Genomic DNA, 12579 nt, shown 5'->3' with positions numbered 1-12579 from the left:
ATTTGAACCTCTGACCACTTTCCTGTGAGCATGACTGGAACTTCATGCTGTTCAAATGTTCTTGATGTCGGGAGACGGATTGTTGCGACAAACTCATCGTTCTTTGATCAACAATTGATTGACATCAAGACGACGTTTGATAAAACATTTTTCATAAAGTGAAATAAATACAGAATAAAAATACATGTTTTTGTCAAATTCTTTCAAAAATACACAAACATACTCTCCAAGATACACAAATGTGTTTCTACAGCAAAACACATGCAACAATGTTCAATAAAAAGTTTCTTTCTTTCATCCTACCTGAAGCACCACGTGAAGCGACAGACTTTTCCATCTTCTCTGCTCAACATATTGATGAGAACAAACCGCTGCTGTCAGGATGACCCGAGAGAGTGGGCGGAGCTAAGAGTCAGAAGAATGAAGGTTCCAAACATCTCTGAGCTCATGGTCCAACAATAACAAGTACTTCGTGACGTCACATCAGTTCCATCAACGTCACTTAAATCAACCTCAAGCTTCTCAATGTAGGATTGATTTGATAAATTCAGCTCTTGCTACAGTTCTTTCACTCACAGTCAGATGCGAATAAATAAATATGATGTCAGTAAACTAAACAAATATATATATATATATATGTATGTAGAAATATATATATTTCTACATACATATATATTTATATATTTATATATTCATTCATTCCGTCGTTTGTCAAACCGTTGATTCACTTCCTTTTGTTGCCACTAGATGTCGCTAGAAGTCATTGCATTTATTCATAAAATAATGTTTTATTGATATTTAAGTTCATAACTAATGTTACACAAATAAACATTTTCTCGCTGATTTCTAGAATAAAAACAAAATAAAAACAAATGTAACAAAAGTCTCATCGTAAACAACCTTCGACCTTTGTTTACTCTGACGTCACAACCGGGGGCCATTCAAGATCAACAATGTTCGTTCATGTTCGAAATAAAAACTCATAAACTCAACTTGTCGTTGCAAGTTAACTGGTTTAACTGGTTTAACTGGTTTGGGTTTAAGTGTTATTTGTGATTTTATTGACGAGGAAAATAGACGAAGAAGAGCTTTTTGTTTGATGTTTCCATCGGAGTCTTGAACGCATCATCGCGAGAGCAGCTCTGGGCGTTTTTCTTCAACAATCTTCTTCATTTATTCAACAATCTTCTTTATTTCTTCAACAATCTTCTTCATTTATTCAACAATCTTCTTTATTTCTTCAACAATCTTCTTTATTTCACATGATTCTCGTGTCAAGAGGGGTCGCTGGAACCGAACACGTGACTCTCACGCACGGAAGCGACATGTTGTAGATCTGCAGGCGAACAGCTGACGTGCTAACGCTGCTGTAGCTATGCTATGCTATGCTAGGTGTTAGCATCAGAGCGAATATTGTTTTTCCCTCTGAGCTGCTGAAGGATGGGAGTGTGTTTGTCGTGTTTAGGTGGAGCTGAAGAGGTGGTGCTGACGCCAGACCCGGTGAGTGAGACCGTTATTATCAATGGATCTCTGACGTGTGTGTGAAGGTGTGTTGACATGTGTGTGTGAAGGTGTGTTTACATGTGTGTGTGTGAAGGTGTGTTTACATGTGTGTGTGTGAAGGTGTGTTTACATGTGTGTGTGAAGGTGTGTTTACATGTGTGTGTGAAGGTGTGTTTACATGTGTGTGTGAAGGTGTGTTTACATGTGTGTGTGTGAAGGTGTGTTGACATGTGTGTGTGTGAAGGTGTGTTGACATGTGTGTGTGTGAAGGTGTGTTTACATGTGTGTGTGTGAAGGTGTGTTTACATGTGTGTGTGTGAAGGTGTGTTTACATGTGTGTGTGTGAAGGTGTGTTGACATGTTGGTGTTTGTGTGTGAAGGTGTGTTGACATGTGTGTGTGTGAAGGTGTGTTTACATGTGTGTGTGTGAAGGTGTGTTTACATGTGTGTGTGTGTGTGTGAAAGTGTGTTGACATGTTTGTGTTTGTGTGTGAAGATGTGTTGACATGTTGTGTGTGTGAAGATGTGTTGACATGTTTGTGTTTGTGTGTGAAGATGTGTTGACATGTTTGTGTTTGTGTGTGAAGATGTGTTGACATGTTGTGTTTGTGTGTGAAGATGTGTTGACATGTTGTGTTTGTGTGTGAAGATGTGTTGACATGTTGTGTTTGTGTGTGAAGATGTGTTGACATGTTTGTGTTTGTGTGTGAAGATGTGTTGACATGTTTATGTTTGTGTGTGAAGATGTGTTGACATGTTGTGTTTGTGTGTGAAGATGTGTTGACATGTTGTGTTTGTGTGTGAAGATGTGTTGACATGTTTATGTTTGTGTGTGAAGATGTGTTGACATGTTTATGTTTGTGTGTGAAGATGTGTTGACATGTTGTGTTGACATGTTGTGTTGACATGTTGCGTGTGTGAAGATGTGTTGACATGTTGTGTTGACATGTTGTGTGTTTGTGTGTGAAGATGTGTTGACATGTTGTGTTGACATGTTGTGTTTGTGTGTGAAGATGTGTTGACATGTTGTGTGTTTGTGTGTGAAGATGTGTTGACATGTTGTGTTGACATGTTGTGTGTTTGTGTGTGAAGATGTGTTGACATGTTGTGTTGACATGTTGTGTGTTTGTGTGTGAAGATGTGTTGACATGTTGTGTTGACATGTTGTGTGTTTGTGTGTGAAGATGTGTTGACATGTTGTGTTGACATGTTGTGTGTTTGTGTGTGAAGATGTGTTGACATGTTGTGTTGACATGTTGTGTGTTTGTGTGTGTCTCCACAGGAGGTCCGGAGACAACAACTGGCCGAGGCTGCAGAGAAAAGACAGAAAGAGGTAAAAAAAACATTTTATATTTGAGCTGAAACTGCAGTTTCTCTCGTGAAATGTTACGAAGATCAGACTCGACATCGATGGACATGTTGACCTGAAAGATGTTGAAAATAGAAGTTTGTGTTGATGTTTGAACCGAGACTTGATCAAAGACTTCATGAGTTTGTTTGACTCTCGTGTCGTGAAGTTGATTATATTTGTGTCACAAGAATCTTCTTCTGGTCGATGATGTTTACAAGTGAACACAATGATTGTGTATTTGATGAACAGAACTAGTTATGATCATGTTGTGATGTTTGTTGTCGTCGTGTCAGACTCAGACGCACACTAACACACACACATCACTGCAGCGTGTCACACAGAGAAGCCACTTGCAAACACGTAAGAGACATTCAAAAGTGTCCTCGAGGTAAGTGTCGAGGTTTGATCCCAACAATCTCACTTACGCGTGTGACCTCCTGACCCCTCACGTGACCTCCTGACCCCTCACGTGACCTCCTGACCCCTCACGTGACCTCCTGACCCCCCCGGTGACCTCCTGACTCCTTACGATGACCTCCTGACTCCTCACGTGACCTCCTGACTCCTTACGATGACCTCCTGACTCCTCACGTGGACCTCCTGACTCTTCACGATGACCTCCTGACTCCTCACGATGACCTCCTGACTCCTCACGATGACCTCCTGACTCCTCACGATGACCTCCTGACTCCTCACGATTACCTCCTGACCCCTCACGATGACCTCCTGACCCCTCAAGATGACCTCCTGACCCCTCAAGATGACCTCCTGACCCCTCACGATGACCTCCTGACTCCTCAAGATGACCTCCTGACCCCTCACGATGACCTCCTGACCCCTCAAGATGACCTCCTGACTCCTCACGTGACCTCCTGACCCCTCACGTGACCTCCTGACCCCTCACGTGACCTCCTGACCCCTCACGTGACCTCCTGACCCCTCACGATGACCTCCTGACTCCTTACGATGACCTCCTGACTCCTCACGTGACCTCCTGACTCCTTACGAAGACCTCCTGACTCCTCACGTGACCTCCTGACCCCTCACGATGACCTCCTGACTCCTTACGATGACCTCCTGACTCCTCACGTGACCTCCTGACTCCTTACGAAGACCTCCTGACTCCTCACGTGACCTCCTGACCCCTCACGATGACCTCCTGACTCCTTACGATGACCTCCTGACTCCTCACGTGACCTCCTGACTCCTTACGAAGACCTCCTGACTCCTCACGATGACCTCCTGACCCCTCACGATGACCTCCTGACTCCTCACGATGACCTCCTGACTCCTCACGATGACCTCCTGACCCCTCACGATGACCTCCTGACTCCTCACGATGACCTCCTGACTCCTCACGATGACCTCCTGACTCCTCACGATGACCTCCTGAGTCCTCACGATGACCTCCTGACTCCTCACGATGACCTCCTGACTCCTCACGATGACCTCCTGACCCCTCAAGATGACCTCCTGACTCCTCACGATGACCTCCTGACTCCTCACAATGACCTCCTGACTCCTCACGATGACCTCCTGACCCCTCACGATGACCTCCTGACTCCTCACGATGACCTCCTGACCCCTCAAGATGACCTCCTGACTCCTCACGATGACCTCCTGACCCCTCAAGATGACCTCCTGACTCCTCACGATGACCTCCTGACCCCTCACGTGACCTCCTGACCCCTCAAGATGACCTCCTGACTCCTCACGATGACTCCACAACTCTCCTCTCGCTCCTCCTTCTTGGCTGACTCCCCCCACCAGCTCAGCTTCTTGACCACACGGCTCTGGTTGAACTTTGAACCCCAACACGCATGTTACTAAACACACGAGGAGTCGAGGCGGACTCGGGTTCACGACCTTGTGTTTCTGCCGCAGACAACATACCGCGGCGTCAAAAATCCAGAAGCAGTTGAAAGGAAAAGAAAAAAACAAGAAGAAATGGAGAAGAAGGAGATGACGTCGTCCGGGTCTGGAGGTGGAGGCTTGAAGGTCAGTTCCTCGTGTCTGGATCAGAACCTCAGGGTCTGGGTCAGAACCTCAGGGTCTGGATCAGAACCTGAGGGTCTGGATCAGAACCTCAGGGTCTGGATCAGAACCTCAGGGTCTGGGTCAGAACCTCAGGTTCTGGATCAGAACCTCAGGGTCTGGGTCAGAACCTCAGGGTCTGGATCAGAACCTGTCGCTCAGAAGACTCGGTTCAAGGTCACGAGTACAAACACGTGTTTACGATACAAAAACAGTTTTAACGACTGATCAGCTGATGTCGAAGCAACACTAACACTCAGATGATCTTCATCGACCACAGAGTCATGTGACCAAACGGACGTCAGAGTTTATAAACTCGGAGACCTTTAGAAGTTTATAAACTTCTCAGAGAACTTTAGAAGTTTATAAACTTCTCAGAGAACTTTAGAAGTTTATAAACTTCTCAGAGACCTTTAGAAGTTTATAAACTTCTCAGAGACCTTTAGAAGTTTATAAACTTCTCAGAGAACTTTAGAAGTTTATAAACTTCTCAGAGACCTTTAGAAGTTTATAAACTTCTCAGAGACCTTTAGAAGTTTATAAACTTCTCAGAGACCTTTAGAAGTTTATAAACTTCTCAGAGAACTTTAGAAGTTTATAAACTTCTCAGAGACCTTTAGAAGTTTATAAACTTCTCAGAGACCTTTAGAAGTTTATAAACTTCTCAGAGACCTTTAGAAGTTTATAAACTTCTCAGAGAACTTTAGAAGTTTATAAACTTCTCAGAGACCTTTAGAAGTTTATAAACTTCTCAGAGACCTTTAGAAGTTTCAATGAAGAAGCAACAAATACTTTTAACTCGTTTATTAAACAAGTATTCTGGCATTTAAAGCAGTGCAGTTACACTGTTCTGACACTAGGAGGATCAAATCTTTTGAACAAGACATGTGTTTTATTTACGAAGCATCAGAACAAACCGTCGACCACTGAATAAATAATATAATAATAATGTAATAATAATGTAATAATAATATAATAATAATATAATAATAATATAATAATAATATAATAATAATATAATAATAATAATATAATAATAATAATAGAGGAAATTAAACAAACGATGCAAAGATAATGAGAAACAAAAAGACGAGAACATTTAAAACCACAAAATAAAATCTATGGATAAAAAGAAAGAAAACAAAATGATTCGAGTTTAAACTGTTAAGACAACAAACTTTGAATCATTGAGTCATGAGTCGTTGAATCGTTGAATCATTGAATCATTGAATCATTGAGTCATTGAGTCATTAAATGACTGAATCATTGAGTCATGAGTCGTTGAATCATTGAATCATTGAATCATTGAATCATTGAATCATTGAATCATTGATTCATTAAATGACTGAATCATTGAGTCATGAGTCGTTGAATCATTGAATCATTGAGTCATGAGTCGTTGAATCATTGAATCATTGAGTCATTGAATCATTGAGTCATGAGTCGTTGAATCATTGAATCATTGAATCATTGAATCATTGAATCGTTGAATCATTGAATCATTGAATCATTGAGTCATGAGTCGTTGAATCATTGAATCATTGAGTCATTGAATCATTGAGTCATGAGTCATTGAATCATTGAATCATTGAATCATTGAGTCATGAGTCGTTGAATCATTGAATCATTGAATCATTGAATCATTGAGTCATGAGTCGTTGAATCATTGAATCATTGAGTCATTGAATCATTGAGTCATGAGTCGTTGAATCATTGAATCATTGAATCATTGAATCATTGAGTCATGAGTCGTTGAATCATTGAATCATTGAATCATTGAGTCATGAGTCGTTGAATCATTGAATCATTGAATCATTGAGTCATGAGTCGTTGAATCATTGAATCATTGAATCATTGAATCATTGAGTCATGAGTCGTTGAATCATTGAATCATTGAATCATTGAATCATTGAGTCATGAGTCGTTGAATCATTGAATCATTGAATCATTGAATCATTGAGTCATGAGTCGTTGAATCATTGAATCATTGAGTCATTGAATCATTGAGTCATGAGTCGTTGAATCATTGAATCATTGAGTCATTAAATGACTGAATCATTGAGTCATGAGTCGTTGAATCATTGAATCGTTGAATCATTGAATCATTGAGTCATTAAATGACTGAATCATTGAGTCATGAGTCGTTGAATCATTGAATCATTGAATCATTGAATCATTGAATCATTGAATCATTGATTCATTAAATGACTGAATCATTGAGTCATGAGTCGTTGAATCATTGAATCATTGAGTCATGAGTCGTTGAATCATTGAATCATTGAGTCATTGAATCATTGAGTCATGAGTCGTTGAATCATTGAATCATTGAATCATTGAATCATTGAATCATTGAGTCATGAGTCGTTGAATCATTGAATCATTGAATCATTGAATCATTGAGTCATGAGTCGTTGAATCATTGAATCATTGAGTCATTGAATCATTGAGTCATGAGTCATTGAATCATTGAATCATTGAATCATTGAGTCATGAGTCGTTGAATCATTGAATCATTGAATCATTGAATCATTGAGTCATGAGTCGTTGAATCATTGAATCATTGAGTCATTGAATCATTGAGTCATGAGTCGTTGAATCATTGAATCATTGAATCATTGAATCATTGAGTCATGAGTCGTTGAATCATTGAATCATTGAATCATTGAGTCATTGAATCATTGAGTCATGAGTCATTGAATCATTGAATCATTGAATCATTGAGTCATGAGTCGTTGAATCATTGAATCATTGAATCATTGAATCATTGAGTCATGAGTCGTTGAATCATTGAATCATTGAGTCATTGAATCATTGAGTCATGAGTCGTTGAATCATTGAATCATTGAATCATTGAATCATTGAGTCATGAGTCGTTGAATCATTGAATCATTGAATCATTGAGTCATGAGTCGTTGAATCATTGAATCATTGAATCATTGAGTCATGAGTCGTTGAATCATTGAATCATTGAGTCATGAGTCGTTGAATCATTGAATCATTGAATCATTGAATCATTGAGTCATGAGTCGTTGAATCATTGAATCATTGAATCATTGAATCATTGAGTCATGAGTCGTTGAATCATTGAATCATTGAATCATTGAATCATTGAGTCATGAGTCGTTGAATCATTGAATCATTGAATCATTGAGTCATGAGTCGTTGAATCATTGAATCATTGAGTCATGAGTCGTTGAATCATTGAATCATTGAATCATTGAATCATTGAGTCATGAGTCGTTGAATCATTGAATCATTGAGTCATTAAATGACTGAATCATTGAGTCATGAGTCGTTGAATCATTGAATCATTGAATCATTGAATCATTGAGTCATGAGTCGTTGAATCATTGAATCATTGAATCATTGAGTCATGAGTCGTTGAATCATTGAATCATTGAATCATTGAGTCATGAGTCGTTGAATCATTGAATCATTGAGTCATGAGTCGTTGAATCATTGAATCATTGAATCATTGAATCATTGAGTCATGAGTCGTTGAATCATTGAATCATTGAGTCATTAAATGACTGAATCATTGAGTCATGAGTCGTTGAATCATTGAATCATTGAATCATTGAATCATTGAGTCATTAAATGACTGGATCATTGAATCATTGAGTCATTAAATGACTGGATCATTGAGTCATTGAGTCATTGAATCATTGAGTCATTAAATGACTGAATCATTGAGTCATGAGTCGTTGCAGTTCTTCAGAGAAGTGAGAAGTTCTGGTTCTTCAGTGGCAGGTCGGCTGACGAGGTCGGAGGTCGGAGGTCGGAGGTCGTCTGATGAAGACACGACGAAGGACTGAACAGTGAACGTCTGACGACTTGAAGGACGAGGAGCTGCTTTTTATTTGCTTTTGCTTCTGTTTTCACACTTTTAGCTTTTTATCTCGTTTAGATCTGAACTGTTGCCAAAATAACGAAGTTTAAACATTTGATAAGAATCTGTTTGAAGTTAAATTGATTTGAAGTGACTCTGATGGTCTGTGAGTCACAACTGATGATGTCACGTGATGATGTCATGTGATGATGTCATGTGACATCATCACATGACATCATCACATGACATCATTACATGACATCATCACATGACATCATCACGTCATCATCACGTGATGATGTCACGTGATGATGTCATGTGATGATGTCACGTGATGATGTCACAACTGATGATGTCACGTGATGATGTCATGTGATGATGACGTGATGATGTCATGTGATGATGTCATGTGATGATGTCATGTGATGATGTCATGTGATGATGTCATGTGATGATGTCACAACTGATGATGTCACAACTGATGATGTCATGTGATGATGTCATGTGATGATGTCATGTGATGATGTCACAACTGATGATGTCACAACTGATGATGTCACGTGATGATGTCATGTGATGATGACGTGATGATGTCATGTGATGATGTCATGTGACATCATCACGTGATGATGTCACGTGATGATGTCATGTGATGATGTCACGTGATGATGTCACAACTGATGATGTCACGTGATGATGTCATGTGATGATGTCATGTGATGATGTCACGTGATGATGTCACAACTGATGATGTCACGTGATGATGTCACAACTGATGATGTCACGTGATGATGTCATGTGATGATGTCACGTGATGATGTCACGTGATGATGACGTGATGATGTCATGTGATGATGTCACGTGATGATGTCATGTGATGATGTCATGTGATGATGTCATGTGATGATGTCACGTGATGATGTCACGTGATGATGACGTGATGATGTCATGTGATGATGTCACGTGATGATGTCATGTGATGATGTCATGTGATGATGTCACGTGATGATGTCACAACTGATGATGTCACGTGATGATGTCATGTGATGATGTCATGTGATGATGTCACGTGATGATGTCACAACTGATGATGTCACGTGATGATGTCACAACTGATGATGTCACGTGATGATGTCATGTGATGATGTCACGTGATGATGTCACGTGATGATGACGTGATGATGTCATGTGATGATGTCATGTGATGATGTCACGTGATGATGTCACGTGATGATGACGTGATGATGTCATGTGATGATGTCACGTGATGATGTCATGTGATGATGTCATGTGATGATGTCACGTGATGATGTCACGTGATGATGTCATGTGATGATGTCACGTGATGATGTCATGTGATGATGTCATGTGATGATGTCACGTGATGATGTCACGTGATGATGTCACGTGATGATGTCACGTGATGATGTCATGTGATGATGTCATGTGATGATGTCACGTGATGATGTCACGTGATGATGTCATGTGATGATGTCACGTGATGATGTCATGTGATGATGTCATGTGATGATGTCACGTGATGATGTCATGTGATGATGTCACGTGATGATGTCATGTGATGATGTCATGTGATGATGTCACGTGATGATGTCACGTGATGATGTCACGTGATGATGTCACGTGATGATGTCACGTGATGATGTCACGTGATGATGTCATGTGATGATGTCACGTGATGATGTCATGTGATGATGTCACGTGAGCGTCTTCAGTCTTCAATCGTTCAGGTGTCACTTCATCTCCACAGAAGGTCTGAAGGAACATCTGAGTCTCTTCATGACTGAAGATGATTGATTGTTTCTTAAAGTTCTCCTCAAACCTGGAGCTTCTGGAAGCTTTGACATCTTCAGCCAATTGTTTGCTTCAATAAAAGATGTTTCTGCAAAACAAAAGTTGTTATTGATGTTTTGAAATGACTTGAAAAAGCTTCACATGACGTTGATAGAAATAAAATACTTCTGAACGTCTGATGACGTGGATCCATGAACGAGTGAAGAACAGCTGGTTGTGTTTGAAAGAATGTTTGAATAAAAGTCATCAAGATAACAAATGTTTTAGAAGAGTTTCTCTGGTCACGTGACTGGAAACAAAAACTCGAGGTTTAATCTCGTCAGTGACGAACAATTCTCTGAGCGGCCGCATGATGGCGCCTGGAGCACTTATGACGTCACGTCACTGAAACGTTCGTCATCAGTAAATAAAGATAAAGACACGAAGAAAGTTTTGTTTCAAGTGTCTCGAGATAACTTGTGAATTATTAACAGACACGAATGTTTCCACTTAAATATTTAAGTGATGTTTTATCTTTATTTGTGTCAATAAACGTGACTTTAATCTTTTAAAAACAGTCGAAACATAATAATCACAAAAGAATATTTAACTCTGAAGTTTATACTTTGATTTAACGCCGCAGGGGTCTTTCATGGGTGAGGTGGTCTCCTCTCAGGGGTCTTTCATGGGTGAGGTGGTCTCCTCTCAGGGGTCTTTCATGGGTGAGGTGGTCTCCTCTCAGGGGTCTTTCATGGGTGAGGTGGTCTCCTCTCAGGGGTCTTTCATGGGTGAGGTGGTCTCCTCTCAGGGGTCTTTCATGGGTGAGGTGGTCTCCTCTCAGGGGTCTTTCATGGGTGAGGTGGTCTCCTCTCAGGGTCTCTCATGGGTGAGGTGGTCTCCTCTCAGGGGTCTTTCATGGGTGAGGTGGTCTCCTCTCAGGGTCTCTCATGGGTGAGGTGGTCTCCTCTCAGTGGTCTCTCATGGGTGAGGTGGTCTCCTCTCAGGGGTCTCTCATGGGTGAGGTGGTCTCCTCTCAGGGGTCTCTCATGGGTGAGGTGGTCTCCTCTCAGGGGTCTCTCATGGATGAGGTGGTCTCCTCTCAGGGGTCTTTCATGGGTGAGGTGGTCTCCTCTCAGGGTCTCTCATGGGTGAGGTGGTCTCCTCTCAGGGGTCTCTCATGGATGAGGTGGTCTCCTCTCAGGGGTCTTTCATGGGTGAGGTGGTCTCCTCTCAGGGTCTCTCATGGGTGAGGTGGTCTCCTCTCAGGGTCTCTCATGGGTGAGGTGGTCTCCTCTCAGGGGTCTCTCATGGGTGAGGTGGTCTCCTCTCAGGGGTCTCTCATGGATGAGGTGGTCTCCTCTCAGGGGTCTTTCATGGGTGAGGTGGTCTCCTCTCAGGGGTCTCTCATGGGTGAGGTGGTCTCCTCTCAGGGGTCTCTCATGGGTGAGGTGGTCTCCTCTCAGGGGTCTTTCATGGGTGAGGTGGTCTCCTCTCAGGGTCTCTCATGGATGAGGTGGTCTCCTCTCAGGGGTCTTTCATGGGTGAGGTGGTCTCCTCTCAGGGTCTCTCATGGGTGAGGTGGTCTCCTCTCAGGGGTCTCTCATGGGTGAGGTGGTCTCCTCTCAGGGGTCTCTCATGGATGAGGTGGTCTCCTCTCAGGGGTCTTTCATGGGTGAGGTGGTCTCCTCTCAGGGTCTCTCATGGGTGAGGTGGTCTCCTCTCAGGGGTCTCTCATGGGTGAGGTGGTCTCCTCTCAGGGGTCTTTCATGGGTGAGGTGGTCTCCTCTCAGGGGTCTCTCATGGGTGAGGTGGTCTCCTCTCAGGGGTCTCTCATGGATGAGGTGGTCTCCTCTCAGGGGTCTTTCATGGGTGAGGTGGTCTCCTCTCAGGGGTCTCTCATGGATGAGGTGGTCTCCTCTCAGGGGTCTCTCATGGGTGAGGTGGTCTCCTCTCAGGGGTCTCTCATGGATGAGGTGGTCTCCTCTCAGGGGTCTCTCATGGGTGAGGTGGTCTCCTCTCAGGGGTCTTTCATGGGTGAGGTGGTCTCCTCTCAGGGGTCTCTCATGGATGA

At 42.0% G+C, this 12579-nt stretch overlaps 1 protein-coding gene across 3 annotated transcripts; it reads left to right on the top strand.

The window, feature by feature from the left end:
• Window positions 1-974: 974 nt before the first annotated feature.
• Window positions 975-8913, top strand: svip (small VCP interacting protein). 3 transcript variants are annotated; one of them, XM_087782618.1, is made up of 5 exons: window positions 975-1500; window positions 2786-2836; window positions 3184-3242; window positions 4739-4852; window positions 8633-8654. In XM_087782618.1, the coding sequence occupies exons 1-4, from the start codon at window positions 1441-1443 to the stop codon at window positions 4818-4820; spliced, it is 252 nt and encodes an 83-aa protein (XP_087638744.1). In that variant the 5' UTR covers window positions 975-1440; the 3' UTR covers window positions 4821-4852; window positions 8633-8654. The 3 variants fall into 3 exon arrangements, with proteins under 3 accessions (XP_087638744.1, XP_087638743.1, XP_087638745.1); XM_087782617.1 differs by lacking the exon at window positions 3184-3242 and having other exon boundaries at window positions 991-1500; window positions 4739-4865; window positions 8633-8913; XM_087782619.1 differs by lacking the exon at window positions 3184-3242 and having other exon boundaries at window positions 1005-1500; window positions 8633-8913.
• Window positions 8914-12579: the final 3666 nt, after the last annotated feature.

Source organism: Callionymus lyra, unplaced genomic scaffold (assembly GCF_982586985.1).
Source record: "Callionymus lyra unplaced genomic scaffold, fCalLyr1.hap1.1 HAP1_SCAFFOLD_164, whole genome shotgun sequence".
NCBI lineage: Eukaryota > Metazoa > Chordata > Actinopteri > Syngnathiformes > Callionymidae > Callionymus > Callionymus lyra.
The sequence above is the reverse complement of the archived record's forward strand: the minus strand, read 5'-3'. Positions and strand labels throughout refer to the sequence as shown.

Bases quoted from the DNA above. Each gene is read 5' to 3' on its own strand.
- svip (XM_087782617.1), top strand. From the start codon at position 1,441: ATGGGAGTGTGTTTGTCGTGTTTAGGTGGAGCTGAAGAGGTGGTGCTG. The intron at 2,837-4,738 runs GTAAAAAAAACA...TTTCTGCCGCAG, and splicing joins CAGAGAAAAGACAGAAAGAG to ACAACATACCGCGGCGTCAA. The intron at 4,866-8,632 runs GTCTGGATCAGA...CTGGTTCTTCAG, and splicing joins CTTGAAGGTCAGTTCCTCGT to TGGCAGGTCGGCTGACGAGG.